The sequence below is a fragment of the Fusarium vanettenii genome (genome assembly GCF_000151355.1).
Source record: "Fusarium vanettenii 77-13-4 chromosome 1 genomic scaffold NECHAsca_1_chr1_3_0, whole genome shotgun sequence".
Classification (NCBI taxonomy): domain Eukaryota; kingdom Fungi; phylum Ascomycota; class Sordariomycetes; order Hypocreales; family Nectriaceae; genus Fusarium; species Fusarium vanettenii.
Window position 1 is genome coordinate 588028 of NW_003315881.1, and position 15642 is coordinate 603669.

Below are 15642 nucleotides of genomic sequence, written 5' to 3' on the forward strand. Positions count from 1 at the left end.
TTTATATATATTACTTATGCTATCTAACTCTTAGGATAAATATCGACTAAACTGGCAAGGGGATATGCTCCATGAGCGCGTCCACGTCAACCCCGTCCCAGGAACCAACAGTGGTGACTTGTATCTCTCTTAGAAATACTAACTGCATTATGCTGGGGGACTGGCAGAGGGTGCTGAACGAGAACCGCCCCCTTATCTTCTGCTACAACAGTGGATGGCCTTGCCCAATGAGTCAGGTATCTAATAGGAGAAGGAGGATAAAGGTAGCACAACGATTGTCTTTCGGCCTGTACGGGAATCTCAAAGCTACTGGGAGTCGACAAGGACTTTGTGCTGACCATGGACCTTCCCCTCAACAAGCCGTTCAGGGCCGACCCCGCCGTGGTATCGCTCATCAACGCCATAGCAACTAAACCCATCTTCAACAACCCGGGCGTCGCGCTGAAGCAGTTCCAAAAGGCCGCCAAACGGGCCAAGGCGGCGGATTACAAGGTCACCGACGGGACCCGCATGATAGTCGCGCGCGAGTCCGAGTTGTACACAGTGGCCATACCAGTTCCCATCGCAGCCTCGCTCAACGGGCGGTTCTGGTTTCCCTACGCCACGAACGATGGCGTCGAAGCGGCTCAGACGCTCTCGATCGGCTACCAGCAAAGGCACTCGTGGCCAAGCTACAGAGCGGCCGCAACTGTCGGCCAGAACAACGGAGGCGCGGGCAACGAGAACGAAGAGGGCGGAGGCGACGGGGATAAGTCTCTTCCTAAACTCACTAAAATTAAGATGAGAGATCAACATATTCCTATGTTATTCTTTACAAATTCTTAGATAGTGCTTGGATGATTGGGATGAGTGCGCTCTGGCAGTCGATTCGTTCATCTCCTTGCTTACGCGGGGAGGCGAGGTTGTGAGGAGGCTCATTCGAAACCCAAGGTAGCTACCAACAAGCGGCGGGCCGCGTCGGACAGGGAAAGGTACTTTCTGGCTCCCTCTCGGACTTGCTTGAGTCCAATGCTGAGTGCGGCGGCGCAGGTCTCGTCTCCGAAAAGGATAGCTTGGTCCGCAGAGATAAGCCAGAAGACCTGGTATACCTTGCCGTCCTCCTCGACGCTATCCTCGATGATCACAGTTCCCTCGGGGAACCTCCGCTCACGGGCTGCGGCTGCTGCTTCGTTAGCGACCGCCCGAACCTTGATCAGGCGGGAGAAGTCGTCGTCCTCGTCACTATCGCAAGTATCATCTTGACCTCTCTTATTACCGCTTGCCCCGTTCTGGCCGCGCTGCGTGTCGAAAGGGATGGGCGTATCGTTGAAGTTACGGGAAACACGGTTGGACTTGGCGGTGTTCTTGATTCCGGACCCAAAGACGGACGTGGCCGGCTGCTCGTTACCTTGCTTGCCCTCGTACTTGGCGTAAACCCAGTCGAAGACGATGTTGCGCAGAACCCGGATGTCGTGGAATCCACATCCTTTTATAAAGATGACTGTGCCTATTAGACACTTGATCACAGCGACGAGGGCATAGAAGAGAACCATGTGGTAGAGCTCTGATCTATACCTCTAGATGAAGATGAATCATCGAAATAAAGCTACGGACTATTGAAAAATAACTACTCAAAGAACAAGAGATGGCGGAACTACCATCGCGAGCAAACCTTGAGGCAACTCAAAGCATATACAACCTAAAAAGGGGTGACTGATGTTTCTAGGCTGTCAAGATGAATGTTTTAGACTATTTCATCAAGAACATGAGCAAATGATTTGATGGTAGATTCAATATTCATGATGCTTGACCAGATTCAAGACGAGCCCACTGCGATTGAGAACAACAGTCGGGACGCATCCACCGAGCCTGTCTACAATGCCTAGGAGGCATCTACGAAGCCCATCGACAACAGCTGGGAGGCATCTATGAAGCCCGTCGACAACAGCTGGGATCAACCTGAGCCCGTGGTAGTCAATGTCAAACCGCCGCACGCCCAAGCATCCCGCCTCGAGCAGGACGAATTCTACGAGCCACGACCGGATAACCCATTCGACAAAGATGACGCGGAAGAAGAGTTGAACTTCGAGACACCCGGAGGTCTTCATTTTGATGAGGCCCCGAAGGACATCTCGGAGCAGCGTTGCGCTCGGGTGGCTTGGACGGCTCCCCAGAACAAACTTGTGGACGATGCTGTTCGTCGGGCGACGGCTCTATGCCCGGACAAGGTAGTCGTCCGCGTCCTGCCTTGGAACATTGAGATGATCAATGTCAAGCGAGCTGGAGAGGTCGCTCCGCGCATGACTGACACGTCGACGTCACCGACTGCTGCTCCTGCCAGTCTCGCTTTGGCACGCTATTCCGACGCGCTCCGCATGGCATCGTTTGAGGAAAAGTCCCCGTCTCAAGTTTTCGGCTCCCTGTCACAGTTCGCCCGAGCTATGGCAGTTCAGGACCCGGTCGGCTGGGAGAGAGTTCACCAGGCTTGGGCAGAGAGGGAGGCAGATCTCATCATGTACGACTTGAATAAGACGAAGCATTCATGGAGCATGTCCCCTTGCCAATTTAGTCGATACTCATCCTAAGAATTAGACAGCACGAGTAATATATGCAATCTAAATTTAGGAAGATGCTTCTCCTAAGCATGTAAAGAGTGTCAGGGGTCGACGTGGACGGGTTGATGGGACGTCACCAGCGGTCTCTTCCTCAGCGCAGTCGGCACCGTCAGCCTTGTTGTCAGACTTGTTGTCAGTCCAACGCAAAGCAGGAGGGGGCGGAATGTCGGGGCTGGTGTGCTCGAGGCCGTCGTCAATCTGACCATGAGCGTCGCTTTCCGTGTGGCCTCCCAAATTCTCAGCCTCAGCATCATTGACATTGTCGCCCTCAGCCTTGGGGGTATCAGCCTGGTCGATGGCCACCGGGGGAGCCGAAGAGCGAGCTGGCTGGGAGATGACGGCCTTGACTATCGCCAAAGCTGCGGTAGTCTTTCCCGAGCCGGGGCCGCCGGTCACGAAAGCCCATTCGAAAGGCACCGAACGAAGAGACTCCACCAGGCCAGCAGCCTCGCCTCGGAAGGCGCCGTCCTCGTACGCCCGGGCGAGGCCTGGGAATATCTGGACGAAGTCTTGGTTCGTGGGTTGGGCTCTGAAATCAATGCTGTATCCCCAAAACTGACCTGCCCATGTTGGAGTGACGGAGTTCAATTGAGCGTTCATTGTCGTGATGGCGTCACACTCAGCGACGATGGTTCGATCGCGGGGCTCGTAAGACATTCTCGTCCAGATTGTCTTGAATCCAGTAGTCGATCGCATAGAGGCACCAGGCACCGGAGACCTAGGGGGGGGGGGGGGGCGAAAAAATGCTGGATAGGTATGCGTTGATGGCTCCAGCTGGGGTGTATGCTTTGGTGTCTTTCTTGAACCTGTAGGCTAGGTATGGCTTCACCAATCCAGGAACCCAGTTCAACTGTCGAGGGCGCAGAACAGAACCGTTTGGCAGAGCTCTGATCTACACACCTACCTGAAGACGAACTATTAGAACAAGGCCACTCACTATTGAAAAATGATCACCCCAACAACAAGAGCTGGCGAGATTATCAGCTTGGCGCATTTCACCACCAAGCAAGCCTTGAGGTAACTCAAAGTAGATATAACCTAATAGGGGACTAATACTTCCAAGTTGTCTAGGTAAATCCTGTAGACTGTTTCATCAAGAACATGGGCAAGTCATTTAATGGTAGATTCAATATTCATGACGCTTGATCAGTACTTGCCTTCGAAAATGCCCCTATCCATGGACTTTATAGGCCCCCTGATTGGGGCTACTTCTCCATGTCGGAACCTTGAAAATATTGATCTTCACTTTATGACTACGGCTGTCGCTCGTTGTTGTAGATTAAGCACTCCCACTTCACCCAGCCTCATAGTTGTAGAGCCGTACTTGTCTATAGTTACCCATTACTTGCTCGCCATATGCCCTACGTAATACCCATGTGAGCGACCTGGTATCTGGTCCAAATATGAATAAGTCCATTAGACCGTGCTGCTCCTCCGTGAGCCGAGTTTAGCTCGCTCACATGAACAAATCAAGTCAAGCAAGCCTTCCCAATGCATGCCACATGCTCCGATTCCCATCCCTAACGCCGCCTCAGCCATAGAGGCAATAATAATGTCCATCCTTATCGTTCGAGAGAAAACCTGACGAAACACCTGCCGGCCCATAGTCCTTGCTTTTAGCCCCCCTCACTCAACCTCAACGTCTCCCCCTCACTGTACCTGACTAATGACTAGGGCGGCGACGGATGGGCGGACGTGGCACCGCGCTCGTTCAGCCTGAAGGCAGCAAATCGCTTAGCAAGGGGCTCACCCGAGTCGCGAACAGGGAGTGGGAAGGGCGACGTGGAAGAGGAGGAGGGCTGGGGATCATCGTCGCACTCCCGCTGACGTTTGGGGATTCTCTCACCAGTCGATTGCAGGATGGCCTGGAGGGTCTGCCATCCTTCGGTGGAACGGAGCTGGAAACTATCGGCGAGGTCGTGTTGACTCGCCACACGGCAGAGCAGGGCTTCTTCGTCCTGGGAATGCGTTAGTCGTGCCTCCAACAACATGATTCATAGACTGTACCTTGGAGAGGACGCTCATCTGGTGAATGAAGCACAGGAGATGAAAGTTGGACACCTCCTGTCCGGTTGGCTGCTTTCCGGGCGATGACTTGACGAACTTGGACAGCGCCGAGTGCTCCTGGCTCTCACCAATGTACTCTCGGTTCTCGATAGGGAATCCTTGCTGGGTAAACATGGGCTTGGGCTCGGCCGGGAAGCCATGGGTTAGTGTGACGAAGAGATACTCGACAGGGAAGGACGGTTTGGCATTCTCCTGAACGTTGGCGCCGTATTCGTTGACTCTGCGGTAAAAGACTTCAGGGATGTATCGAGTGCGGCTGACAGAACCATCGTCTTCCTCCTCGTCTCGCACGAGCATAACGTTGGGATCAGCGGATGGCTCGACGATATCGGCGCGTACCATCTCGACCGACTCGTTGGACATCTGGTAAGATGAGATGGAAATCTCACCGTCCTCGTTGCCTGTGATGATGCATGTCACAAAGTTGGAACCAAAACTGCCCGTGTCACTCCACTTGGAGGACTTGGGATACTGTGCTTGTAGCCTCGACGAAAAGGTAATCTCCAGAGACGAGAGAAAGTACGAGTCAGCATGACGTCTGCAGATGACAGAGCCATCTCCGTTGCCAGCATCCAGCAGGTCGGTCCAGATGACTCCGACGGGTTCCAGTCCGCAGTGCTTGGCCACGGCGTCAATCTCCTTCTGCGACTCCCATGCGTTCATAGTTATGCCATCAAGCTCATCAACCTGAGGGGGCTCGTAGATGGCCTCCACAACGGCCTTGACGCCAAGGGGAACCTCGGTGTACTCAGCGTACTTCCCATAAAGATAACCCAAGCGCTGAGAACCCGTTTTCCGCCAAGTATCAATGAAGCTGTCAATGATGGCAGGTGACGAAAACTCCACATGGTCGACCATACGGAATTGCTGAGGCTGTAGAGTGATGGCGCTGGGCTGGCACTTGGTGCAGATACCCTCAGGCCATGCGGGATGACCGGATGGGCATTCGTGCTTGACTCGATAGTAAGGTTCGACGAGGGGAGGAATGTACGAAGCTCCCAGCTCGGGCTTGTTTGTGGCGGCGTTGATCTTTCGGAGGTATGAGTGGAAGGACAGGTACTTGATCTTCTTCTCTGCCAGGTAGCCCTGGTCAAAGGGATCCAGAGGTTGACAGTAGTCGCACATGCCCTTGGGGCCATGACGGCACATGCGATCACGACCCCTGGGAATCTTTCCATCTAATCGATCTAACCGGTCATCGAGGGCCGATTGACGGACCACCTCCCATGGCCTGGCGATTCTCTCGGGTTTCGGGTTGATGGGTAGGTCTTCGGTGGGAAGTACAGGCTTTCCGTTGAGTCTGGCTGAGGTGTTGGAAGCCGAGACGTCGCCGTTGGTGGCATCGGCATGCTTGTAGGTGAGGAAGATGAGGTCGCCGTGCCTATGGAGGTGTTAGATCTCCAGAGTCATGACGCATACATGGAACATGACATACTTGAGGCCGATCTGGCCAACCTTGAAGTTGATGATGTCGGCCAGCCGCTTCGAGTCGCCTCCGTTGGGTGCGTTTGACAGAGAAATGGTGGTCGGGTCGACTGTCTTGGGGAGCTGATCGAGAAGCTGCATGGCGGCGTTAGCATGAGACGACATGACAAGATAGCAGAGACGAACCTGCTTCCCCAGATCTCCAAAGGTAGTTGTTGGCTCGACGGTCAGGCGGGCCATGCCGTCAGGGCCCCGAAGACGCAGCAACATGACGGGCAATCTGTAGAGGCCACGGTCCTGATGTCGCTGGTTGTTTGGTTTGGTGGGGTTTCCCTGGCGTGCTCTTATTCTTCTCCGCCTCTTTATTCAGGCTCTCGCGATGGTTGTTACTTCGGGGACGGGACGTAGTGGACGATGTAGGATCCGAACGAGGTTGAAGAAGAAAAGGGAAAAAAGGTTTGTGCAAGAGTGAAGAGGAACAAGAGCTCAAGACGTGGCGTGGAGTTGAAGCTCATTGAATCAATCAATCAATGGAGAGAGGAATGGATGGAGCTCCCGCCAGCGTCGACAAGGCAGCAGGTACGTACCTGCCTACCCACGGCATCCGCGTTAATGGAGCGTCATCCTGCGGTGCCTGGCTTACCTAACGTTCAGTGACGTCGCACCTCAATTAAAGGTGACTGCGCCACAGGATCTTTGAGGTTCCACCAGCCACAGACAGTCAAAGGAAGAGACATCTGGCCTAAAGGAAATCTTGATGCGCCACAACCACCAAGAGGTAGTGGTAGTCGTGTCGTGTCGATTAACATCCATCCATGCAGTGGCAGCAGCAACTTTAAAGGACTAATCCACCCGACGCCCGAGTACTCGACCCTTTTGCGTGTCCCTCGCGGTCGGCTAAGATCTTCTCTACGCTCTTTTTTCTACTATACACGGCTATTTTTTTCGTCCTTGATTATTTACCTTTTCGCCCATCATGATTGACATTGACTGGAAGGGCCTTGCCCTCCCCTTTGCCTATGTCCTCGTCCTCGGCAGCGCTCTCATGACATTCTCGACCATTTACCGAAAACGAAAGGCCGGCAAGTCTATACCGCTTCAATTTCGAGTTGGAAACCTGGCTAACACTGTTATTCACAGCCCAGAACGCTAACCTCGCCCCGTGGTTCGGCCCTCACCTCCAGCGCAACGTCTACCTGTCCCTACTGCACCTCACGCCCGAGGACGGCTCCGAGAAGGGTCCCAAGATCCCCGATAGTGTCCTCCGCGCTGCGCTGCTGCGTCGCGCCGTTGAGGATATTCGCCGCCTGATCCAGATCAAGTCTGCCAAGCAGGCCTGCAGCTCTCTGCTGCAGCGCGGCAGCGTTGGTGATGACCTGTGGCAGCGCTTCCAGCGCGCCGAGAAGGAGATGGAGGAGGAGCTGAGGGATGTTGTCACAGAGGTACTGCGCGGCCCTCGTTACACATATTAGGCAACTCTTGCTAACAACTACTAGGCCAATGCCCTTGCGCCCAACTGGGGTCAGTCAATCTTCCAGTCCGCCCACGAAATGGCCGCCAACGCCGCGATCCGCACCCAACTGGACGAGCTCCTCTCCCAGGCCGACTCGGAGAAGGAGTGGTGGGAGAAGCGCCGCAGCCAGATCCAGTCCGACTTTATGAAGGAGCTTGACGGCTCCGAGCAGAGCTCTTCAGCCAAGACAGCCAGCGAGGAGGACGCTGTGCTAGTCGATACCCCGACCAAGAGCGGCAAGAAGAAGGGCAAGAAATGAGTGAGAGACACATATCACTATGCGAACGGGGGAGAGACGGGCCGAGCTTCAACTTTGACAACACAACCCAGAGTCAGTTGAACCTTGCTTGGTTTGTACAACACACTTGACTTGTCAGATGTTCACTCTGGCAGGTTGAACGGGAAAGAGAAGTAGGGAAAGGGGACCAACATCCATATATAGGCGTTGAGGTTATTTCTTGAAAATAATGGCATGGGGCTTCTTTTCTATCGAATCCTATTACCCGTTTCTTTCCGCTCTTGATACTCCTTTGAAAATGCGACAACACCAGGTAAAAAAGTAAACCAGCGGCGGACCAGTCCGCAGCAGCAATGATGCAACCAACCATGCAAACCCTCTGATGAAATGCAGAGCACAAAGGCAAAGTAAAAAATTGGCAGACACGCAATAAGACTCCAAAGGCAACAAAGACGATTTCCCCCCCTCCTGTTCAGACGCCTGTCTGTAAAACCCAGGTTGTTGATGGTCAAGAATAATACTTTCGCCTCCACATCTCCTCCTCAGTTAGCCTTGCCCTTCTAGCCTCGGCGAGTATCTCCTCCTCCGACTTGAGCAGAATAGGCGAGTCGCAACCCCGCAGGCCGATAAACTTGCCCATCTTGCGACGCTTCTCCTCGAGTGGCAGCTCGGAGCTCCAGGTGATGGGGCAGGGGTACTGGTTCGTCCAGGGGTTGGGTGTCCTCTGGTGGTAAAAGTGCGCCAGGGACTCAAGCTGGTCGTCGGTGAGGAGCCAGAACTTGAGGACCGTCGTGGGAAACGCTGGGTGGATGGCCCCCGTGGTGAGCTGGACGAGGGGTGCCAGGGGGAGCTCCATCTGCGCCAGCTTTCGCTGGAGGCCCGGGTTCTTGGCCAGTCGTCGTTGGCAGAGGGCCTGGCGGTGCCTCGAGGGGATCTCGCCTCGCATCATGGTGACTGGAGTTTGGAGGGGTTGTGAAGAGTAGTGGTGTGTGTGTGGTGGTTGAAGAGGTTACGGCAAGTGTTGCCTTTGGTCTTTTTGTATGTATTGTATGCCAACCCAATGGTCACTGGCTCTTGTAGTCAAGTCGCTGATTGTGTGTTTTTCCCCAAGTTGTAGGTGAATTTGTCTCTTATCAACTGGCTCTTCCTTTTGGATGTGAATGAATGGCAACACAGTTTTGTAGTCGATTCTGTGACTAGACTTGACTGTCTTTGTTGGAGCGGAGGGGAAGAGAACAAGGAGAGAACACAGAGAGTAGAGAGTGATATCTCAAATTAACCATAAACTCTCCATTCAGGCGAACAAGCGTCTTCTTGTATGAGAACGACCGCTGAAGCCCGGATCGCCGCACGGAGCTGTTCTAGGAAAAGCGGCTTCTTTGTTCGTCACGGACCGGACGCTTTGAGTTCCCCCTCCTTTCTCCCCCTCTAAAGCTTTCGTCAAAAACATGGGCCCCATCCCCTCCTCCTCCAAGACAAGAGAGTGAAAAAAAAAACTCTTTGGACGGAGCCGGCCAGGGTTTAATTTTGGTGTGTGGGCTTGCCCATAGTGTGTTGTAGTAGTGTCCGTGTGAGAGTGAGACAAGGCTGTCTTTGGCCTTGGACGGGCTCGGGGCTTGGGTTTAGACTGGGGGCGGAGGCGCTGAAAATGAGAGACATGAAGGTGTTTGGCGTGGAATGTGACTTGGTGGTCATGACTCAAAGCGAAATCTCTCAAGGAATAATGGCTTCATTCAGTCCATTCGATTAGTTACCGCCATTTGCTGCTATTACTCTGTAATCCTTTCACATGATCTCTTTGTGGCAACGCTCCGCTGCTTCAACTCCTGCGTGTCTCGTCTTGGGCCATGCGTTGGCCCTTCATCCCACGCCCGAACCTCGCCTCCCAGCCACCTGGTGTCTCACTTCCTGACCTCACATGGTCGATACCGTCTGTACATTACGTAGCTGTTCTACTCCTAGTCTGCCCGTTGAGACCTCCCGTCGGATCCGGGCGTCCAACCTCGGTTCTAGCTCCTTTCTGCCTGTTCTCGGAATAACACTCCAGAGTCCTTTCAACACAAACCATAAAGACCGCCTTTTTGTTGCTTCCGGTTGTTCACCTAGTTCCCTTGTCTCTGCTGCTGACGGTGAAACATCTTTCTTTCTAGAGCCACTTCAGCTTGGCAATGTGATCCGCTTTCTTCTTGCTCGCTTTGACGAATCCTAAAGCCCTCAGCTCGGCCAGTCCGCGGTAGAACTTGACCAGTGTCTTTCGCTCGTCTGCTTCGTCGTCCCCGACTAATGCCGCAAACGCCGCCCACAAATCTGCCACGTTGATGAGGCTACCGGTTTCGAGGTATAGGCGGTAAAGAAGCGCCGTCGCAGGCAGCATTGCAGCTGTGTCTTGCTCACCCGGTTTACAGCACGAGCATGATAGGTAGTCGTGAGGTCTCGTGAGACTGCGCTCCAAGACGATGCGTGGCCGAGGCACAAAGACATCTCGTGAAGGAGCTCGAGAGTCGTATAGCCAGCTTTCAGACAGTAGAAGAGAGCTGGGCTTGGGTGCATACACATGAGTCGTGAGAAGGGCCGTCATGTCGTCCACGATCCGAGTGAGCTGCTTGCCCTCTTCTGTCAGCGCGGCCGAGTCGCGGCTCAGTTGGACTCTTTGTGCGATAACCGTAGTTCGCATCACTTTGCTCTGACCGCTGTACTTGCTTCGCAACGTGATGCCTTGCTCCTCCGCCCTCGAGTGTAGCTCTTCAAGTTCGACAACATGTCTAGTCAAGGCATCTTGTAGTTCGATGTGCGCTGGTTTCGTTGCCGGTCCAAGGAACAGGTCGGCTTCTCCGTCTCGTAGAATATCAATGACCTTGCGTACCATGGCCATCAATTCATTGATTTCCATCCGCCGCACAGACTCGATCGCTCGTGACTCTTCAGAGATTGAGATGCCGTCCTCCATGGCCGCAACATATGCTCTCGAGAACTCGCCCTCGTGGGGATCAGTCTCCTGTATTATCAACAGAGCGCGCAAAAAGTCTTTGACCGATTCCTCCCTGCTGGCCAGGCTCTCTTCTACCCGAGCAGTAAGAAACTCGTCACTTTCAAGCAAATCCTTGGCGTATTGTACGTGCTCAAGATTGCCAGATTCGACGGCCTGTTCGACATGTTCCCTGAACGAGCTCACATGCCGCGACGCCTCTGTGTGCTCTGCTTGTAACGACGAAGTATGTCCTAGGACGCTGAGAGGATTGGCGTAGAAGTGGCACATATAAGCGTACTGTTTTTGCATCAGTAACGGCATGGCAATACTCGACCTGGTGCAGGGCTCACCTTTAACGACATTGTGAATGTCTGGATACCTGAGACTTGATCATGCTGCCGGTCCAACATGCTGCGGAGAAGAGACGTTCCAAGGAGGATTGGAGCGTCAGCCGCAGCTACGGCAGCTTTAAAGACGGTCTCGAGGATCGCCGAGGTCTGGATAACGTCGAATTGTGCTCCGTATATCAGCTGACATGCTGACTTGAGCAACCGGGCTTGGAGAAGCTCAACGGATGTAGCGATGCCGAAAAGTAGAGTGAAAGGGATGCGCGGGCGCCAGGAACTTTGAGAGAGTTAGCAGAAGTTTTCGTGTAGCAGAATTTGACTTACTTGAAGAGAATGATCAGATCAGACAGAAGACTGCTGTCAAATCCTTCGCTGTCCTGGAATGCCACAAAGACATGCTCACAACCCTGAGGATTGACAAATGCATGCAATGCTTCGAGGTCATAGTCCAGATATCGTCGGCCCTGTCACGAAATAAGCCCTGCACTACTAACCGTGACTCTGGAAACTCACATTTCCGCCATCTCCAACATGTAGATCGTCATCTTCCTCATCCGAGACCTTTGCTGTAACATCGCGGATAATCTTCTTCAGCGTCGCCTTGAGTGTTGATGCCTCTGACGACCGCAACCTCACAAACTTGCTGGGGGTTGCCTGCTGGAGGGAATCGGACAGCTGCTGAAAGAGAAGATCCTGTGATGCAATGTTGGGGCCTGTGATGATGAACGCTGAAGGGATTCTATCCCCACTGTGCATGGTCAGTCACAGTCGAGATGACCAAATGGGAGGCTGCCTGTTACCAATCCGTCTTTGCATCCTCCACAAAAGCCTTGACTTGATCAAGCGTCTCCGAGTTTGAGGTTTTGAGGATCCCCTGAGTTGAATGAGCAGAAATTCATTCCATGTAGCTTCACCGACTCACCTCGATGCGATCACCAATCTTGGCCCAGCTCTCCTGGAAAAGAGTCTCCCTCAGCTGCACGAGCTCAGGCTTCTCGGCTCCATTGAGTAGCGGCACAAATGGCGATGCATTTTCGACAGCCTCTGAAGCCTCCTGAGCTTGCTTGGATACCCTTCTGCGCTTGGCTGGCTTCTGGCGTGTCCCATCTCCTTCGGGATCAAATATGTAGGCGACCTGTCTATTACGTTAGTGTCCGTTTCCAACCCCAGAAAGATGTAATGAAATGAGTCACCTGATGGTCTTCCTGGCTATAAGTCTCCTCCTTTCCAGCTTCTCGGGTCATTTTAACAAGTCCTGAGATGGTTGGAGAATGTGTCTGTTACTCCTGAAGCTTGGATATTGAATAAGGGAGTTGACGCGTTTTCGGCTGGGAAACGCGTCTATACACACTGTACGGCGCACTGTATACAAAGCCCCTTGAGGCCATCAACCCCATCACCCATAGCCATACATCCACTGAGAGCACCATAGACACCAGCAAGTCAACAAATTAACAGTATTCACTCAATCGTAATTAATCTCTAGTTCTTTGTCCCATTGATCATTTGTATGCTACTTCGCCAATTCTCATTTCCATACGCCCCTCTCAAAAGCCGTCGCATTCTTGAACATCATCTTCCGCCCATGAAATCAGCGCAAGATGCCTCCTCCGCCTATCACCCTCTGCCTCGCTCTCTGTCCCTTCTGCCATGCTTGGATACCTATGTCGATTCGGCTACCCTCCGACATGGCAGATAATCATTGTACAACCGGAAATATCTCGCTTCCCTATCCACGTCCCGCAGAACTCTTCGTGACCCGGCAACCCGTCGAGAGTTTCTGCCGCCAGCTTTCCGTCCATGGCAGATACTCGTACAGAAGCGGAAAAAAGAAAAACAGATGAAATCACTTTTGCCAGAATAAAGAGTGAGAAAACACAAGACCGGAATTCGACAGACCTAAACCCTGACGCCGTGAAGAAAGTCGATCTAAAACACCACGAGCCCGATCAGACCATAACAAACCATCTTCATCAGCTAAGCCTCGGTTTCCATAGGCTCAGGAGGGGCAACGGTCTAGTTCACGGTTAGCTTCGTGCTTCCTCAGATGAATTGCCAAGAAAGCTTGCCTCATCCTTCTCGCTCTTCACGGCTGCTGGCGCCTCTGGTGTTGCCTCAGGCTCGGCCTTGGGCTTGACAGGCTCCTCCGCCTTAGGCTCCTCAGTGTCCTCTTTGCCACTATGCGATTCTCTCTTCTTCTCCGAGTGCTTGGCTTCGGACTTTCCGTTAACTCCGTTGGCGGCGGCAGCAGCGGGCTCGTTGGCCATCAGCTGATTCCACTGGTCCAAAAGCGCTTGGGAACGGTCCTTGAAATGGAATTCCTCCTCGCGGGGAATGGTCTGGAGCTTCAAAATGGCCTTGAGAACCTTGTTGATCTTGGTTGAACGGATGATGGAGACCTCGAGATCCTTGAAGGTCTCCAGCATTGTCACGTACTCGGACATCTGCTTCATCTCGGCTTCCTGAGGCTCCTGATCTCTAGTGAGGAGTCCACGCTGGAGCTTGTGTCGCAGGTAAAGGACTTCCTTCTATATGTGCATTAGAGATAAGCTGCGTACGCGGTGCTGGGGATCTTACCTCCTTACGCTGCCGACGCTGCTCAGCTGTCATCTTGGGCTCCTTGGGCCCCTCGGCCTTCTTCTCAGACGACTTCTTAACCTTGAGCTTTGTCTTGGTCACTGATTCGTCCTTGCCCTTGGGTGTGCCATTGGCTGCCTTGGGGGTAGAAGTGTTGAGCTTGATCTTGGGCTTCTTGACCGAGTCGGGTCGTTGAGGTGTCTGTGTGAGCCTTGTCAGTATTTGCCATTCTCAGGGGAGGGGCTGTTGCACTCACGCTGGCGTCATCCTCAGCCTTCCGCTTCTTGGACTTGGGCTTCTCAGGAACCTCGTCATCCACGTCATCCATCTCCAGGTCATCAGCTGGTGCCTTGGCCTTGCCCTTCTTGGACTTCTTGGGTGTCGCAGCGGCCTCCTTCTTTGCCTCCTCCTGGGCAATCAGTTCTTCTTGGAATTGCTTCAAGACGTCTTGGTAGTAATCGATGGGGTTGTTCTGGGAGGCGAGCTCAAAGGCTTCTCGCAAATCCTTGCGCATCTTCTCCGTGATCGAGTCGGAGGCCTTTTCGGGGGTGAGCTCTGTGAGGGATGTGTTGGGAACCCATCCGCTGTGAAAAAGTCAGGAAAAGCATGAGCATGGCCTCAGGGGAGACATACAATTCGTTGGTGTACAGATACATGACAGGAAAGCTTCGGTCGTTGACGCGCTTGCCGCCATCGGCATAAGCCTCGTTGTAGGTGCCATCGCGTCGTGCCGCGGTTACGGGACGATTGACGACGAGAGCCTGGGGGAGCATTGACTCGTCGCAGATGATGGCTGGCCACGCGGGGAAACCCTTGAGCTTGACCAGAAAATGGTCACCAGGCTTGGCGTCCAGGTGTGTGAGGCGCGCCTTGGAAGCCTTCTTGCTAAGAGTCTTGCCTCCAGCCCCGCCCGTCGACTTGCGTCGGTTGTTTCTCCCCTTGGCCGCGGGGGTCTCGGCTGCGGTGTTTGCAGCTGTGGTCTCGCCATCAGCAGGGGGAGCCGCGCTATCAGCGGTGGCCTCCTTGGCAGCTGGTGTCTCGGTCGCGTCCTTCATCTCCGTGTCTTCGTCCTCAGCAGGTTTTTCGCCCTCCTTGGGCTTCTCGGTCGCGTCTTGAGCTTCGGCGGGCTTCTCTGAGCTCTCAGGTTCCTTGGATTCTGAACGCGCCATGTGGTCAGCATAGGTCTTGCAACCGGAAGGACGCGCCCGCGACAGCAGGGCATTGCCTCGAACTGAAGCGCGATAGCAGGAACGATGCGATCAAATGCGCAAAGGACGTCAAGTGCGTAAAAATGTAAACTCACCCTCAGCAGCCTTGTCCTTCTCGTCGCCTCCCTTGGCTGTCTCGCCCGCGGGCTCTGCCTTGTCCTTGGCTGATGGGGCCTCGGCAGGCTTATTCTCGGTGGCAGGAGCTTCCTGCGCGTCAGCAGCAGCGGCGGCGACCTCGGGCTTCTCGTTGGGCTGGTCGGCCATGGCGATGGAGGTGACGATGCTTCACTGGTCAGAGGTCACAGGTGCCTGAAGCAGGGTTCCAGCCGGGGAAAAGATGGTCGAACGCGTAGCGGGTCGTGTATGGCGCGCGTCAATGGGGCGCAAGATTGGTAGCGCGATGAGAATCGGGTTGTGACGATGAGATGCGCAATTGAAGATGAGAAGCGCCTCGCCGAGTTGTGCCGGGATGTAGGTTGGGGTGACGAGAGAAAAAACACTGGTGCGAGTTGATGGGCTGGCAAGGGAAACACTTCAACGTCACCAGAGAACAATCACGTGATGTGTATATGCCGCCCACGTCGGGCGGCGTCATCAGCAACCCCAAGCACACACGACACCAGCCCCAGCGCGTATTGATCCCTGATTCGGCGCCTTCGGATACAAACCCGACGGCTGGACGCGTTCCAAGCATCTGCCTCTCAT

At 53.9% G+C, this 15642-nt stretch overlaps 7 protein-coding genes across 7 annotated transcripts; 1 reads left to right on the forward strand and 6 right to left on the reverse strand.

The window, feature by feature from the left end:
• Nucleotides 1-914: 914 nt before the first annotated feature.
• NECHADRAFT_74552 (uncharacterized protein) lies at nt 915-2087 on the reverse strand (the record flags this gene model as incomplete). Its single annotated transcript, XM_003054092.1, has 2 exons — nt 915-1548; nt 1939-2087. The coding sequence occupies 2 exons, from the start codon at nt 2085-2087 to the stop codon at nt 915-917; spliced, it is 783 nt and encodes a 260-aa protein (XP_003054138.1).
• Nucleotides 2088-2600: 513 nt separating this feature from the next.
• NECHADRAFT_74553 (uncharacterized protein) lies at nt 2601-3162 on the reverse strand (the record flags this gene model as incomplete). Its single annotated transcript, XM_003054093.1, has 2 exons — nt 2601-3123; nt 3155-3162. 2 exons carry the CDS (start codon nt 3160-3162, stop codon nt 2601-2603), a joined length of 531 nt encoding a protein of 176 aa, XP_003054139.1.
• A 1102-nt stretch (nt 3163-4264) lies between these two features.
• NECHADRAFT_89954 (uncharacterized protein) lies at nt 4265-6356 on the reverse strand (the record flags this gene model as incomplete). Its single annotated transcript, XM_003054094.1, has 4 exons — nt 4265-4552; nt 4602-6042; nt 6097-6221; nt 6273-6356. The coding sequence occupies 4 exons, from the start codon at nt 6354-6356 to the stop codon at nt 4265-4267; spliced, it is 1938 nt and encodes a 645-aa protein (XP_003054140.1).
• A 706-nt stretch (nt 6357-7062) lies between these two features.
• NECHADRAFT_74555 (uncharacterized protein) lies at nt 7063-7858 on the forward strand (the record flags this gene model as incomplete). Its single annotated transcript, XM_003053376.1, has 3 exons — nt 7063-7194; nt 7232-7528; nt 7583-7858. 3 exons carry the CDS (start codon nt 7063-7065, stop codon nt 7856-7858), a joined length of 705 nt encoding a protein of 234 aa, XP_003053422.1.
• Nucleotides 7859-8345: 487 nt separating this feature from the next.
• Nucleotides 8346-8786, reverse strand: NECHADRAFT_74556 (uncharacterized protein; the record flags this gene model as incomplete). The annotated part of the gene is made up of 1 exon (XM_003054095.1): nt 8346-8786. One exon carries the CDS (start codon nt 8784-8786, stop codon nt 8346-8348), a length of 441 nt encoding a protein of 146 aa, XP_003054141.1.
• Nucleotides 8787-9983: 1197 nt separating this feature from the next.
• On the reverse strand, nt 9984-12396 carry NECHADRAFT_30596 (uncharacterized protein; the record flags this gene model as incomplete). Its single annotated transcript, XM_003054096.1, has 7 exons — nt 9984-11102; nt 11156-11429; nt 11477-11616; nt 11666-11900; nt 11953-12026; nt 12075-12287; nt 12346-12396. 7 exons carry the CDS (start codon nt 12394-12396, stop codon nt 9984-9986), a joined length of 2106 nt encoding a protein of 701 aa, XP_003054142.1.
• A 783-nt stretch (nt 12397-13179) lies between these two features.
• NECHADRAFT_74558 (uncharacterized protein) lies at nt 13180-15201 on the reverse strand (the record flags this gene model as incomplete). Its single annotated transcript, XM_003054097.1, has 5 exons — nt 13180-13680; nt 13730-13930; nt 13986-14313; nt 14363-14960; nt 15033-15201. The coding sequence occupies 5 exons, from the start codon at nt 15199-15201 to the stop codon at nt 13180-13182; spliced, it is 1797 nt and encodes a 598-aa protein (XP_003054143.1).
• Between the last annotated feature and the right edge of the window lie 441 nt (nt 15202-15642).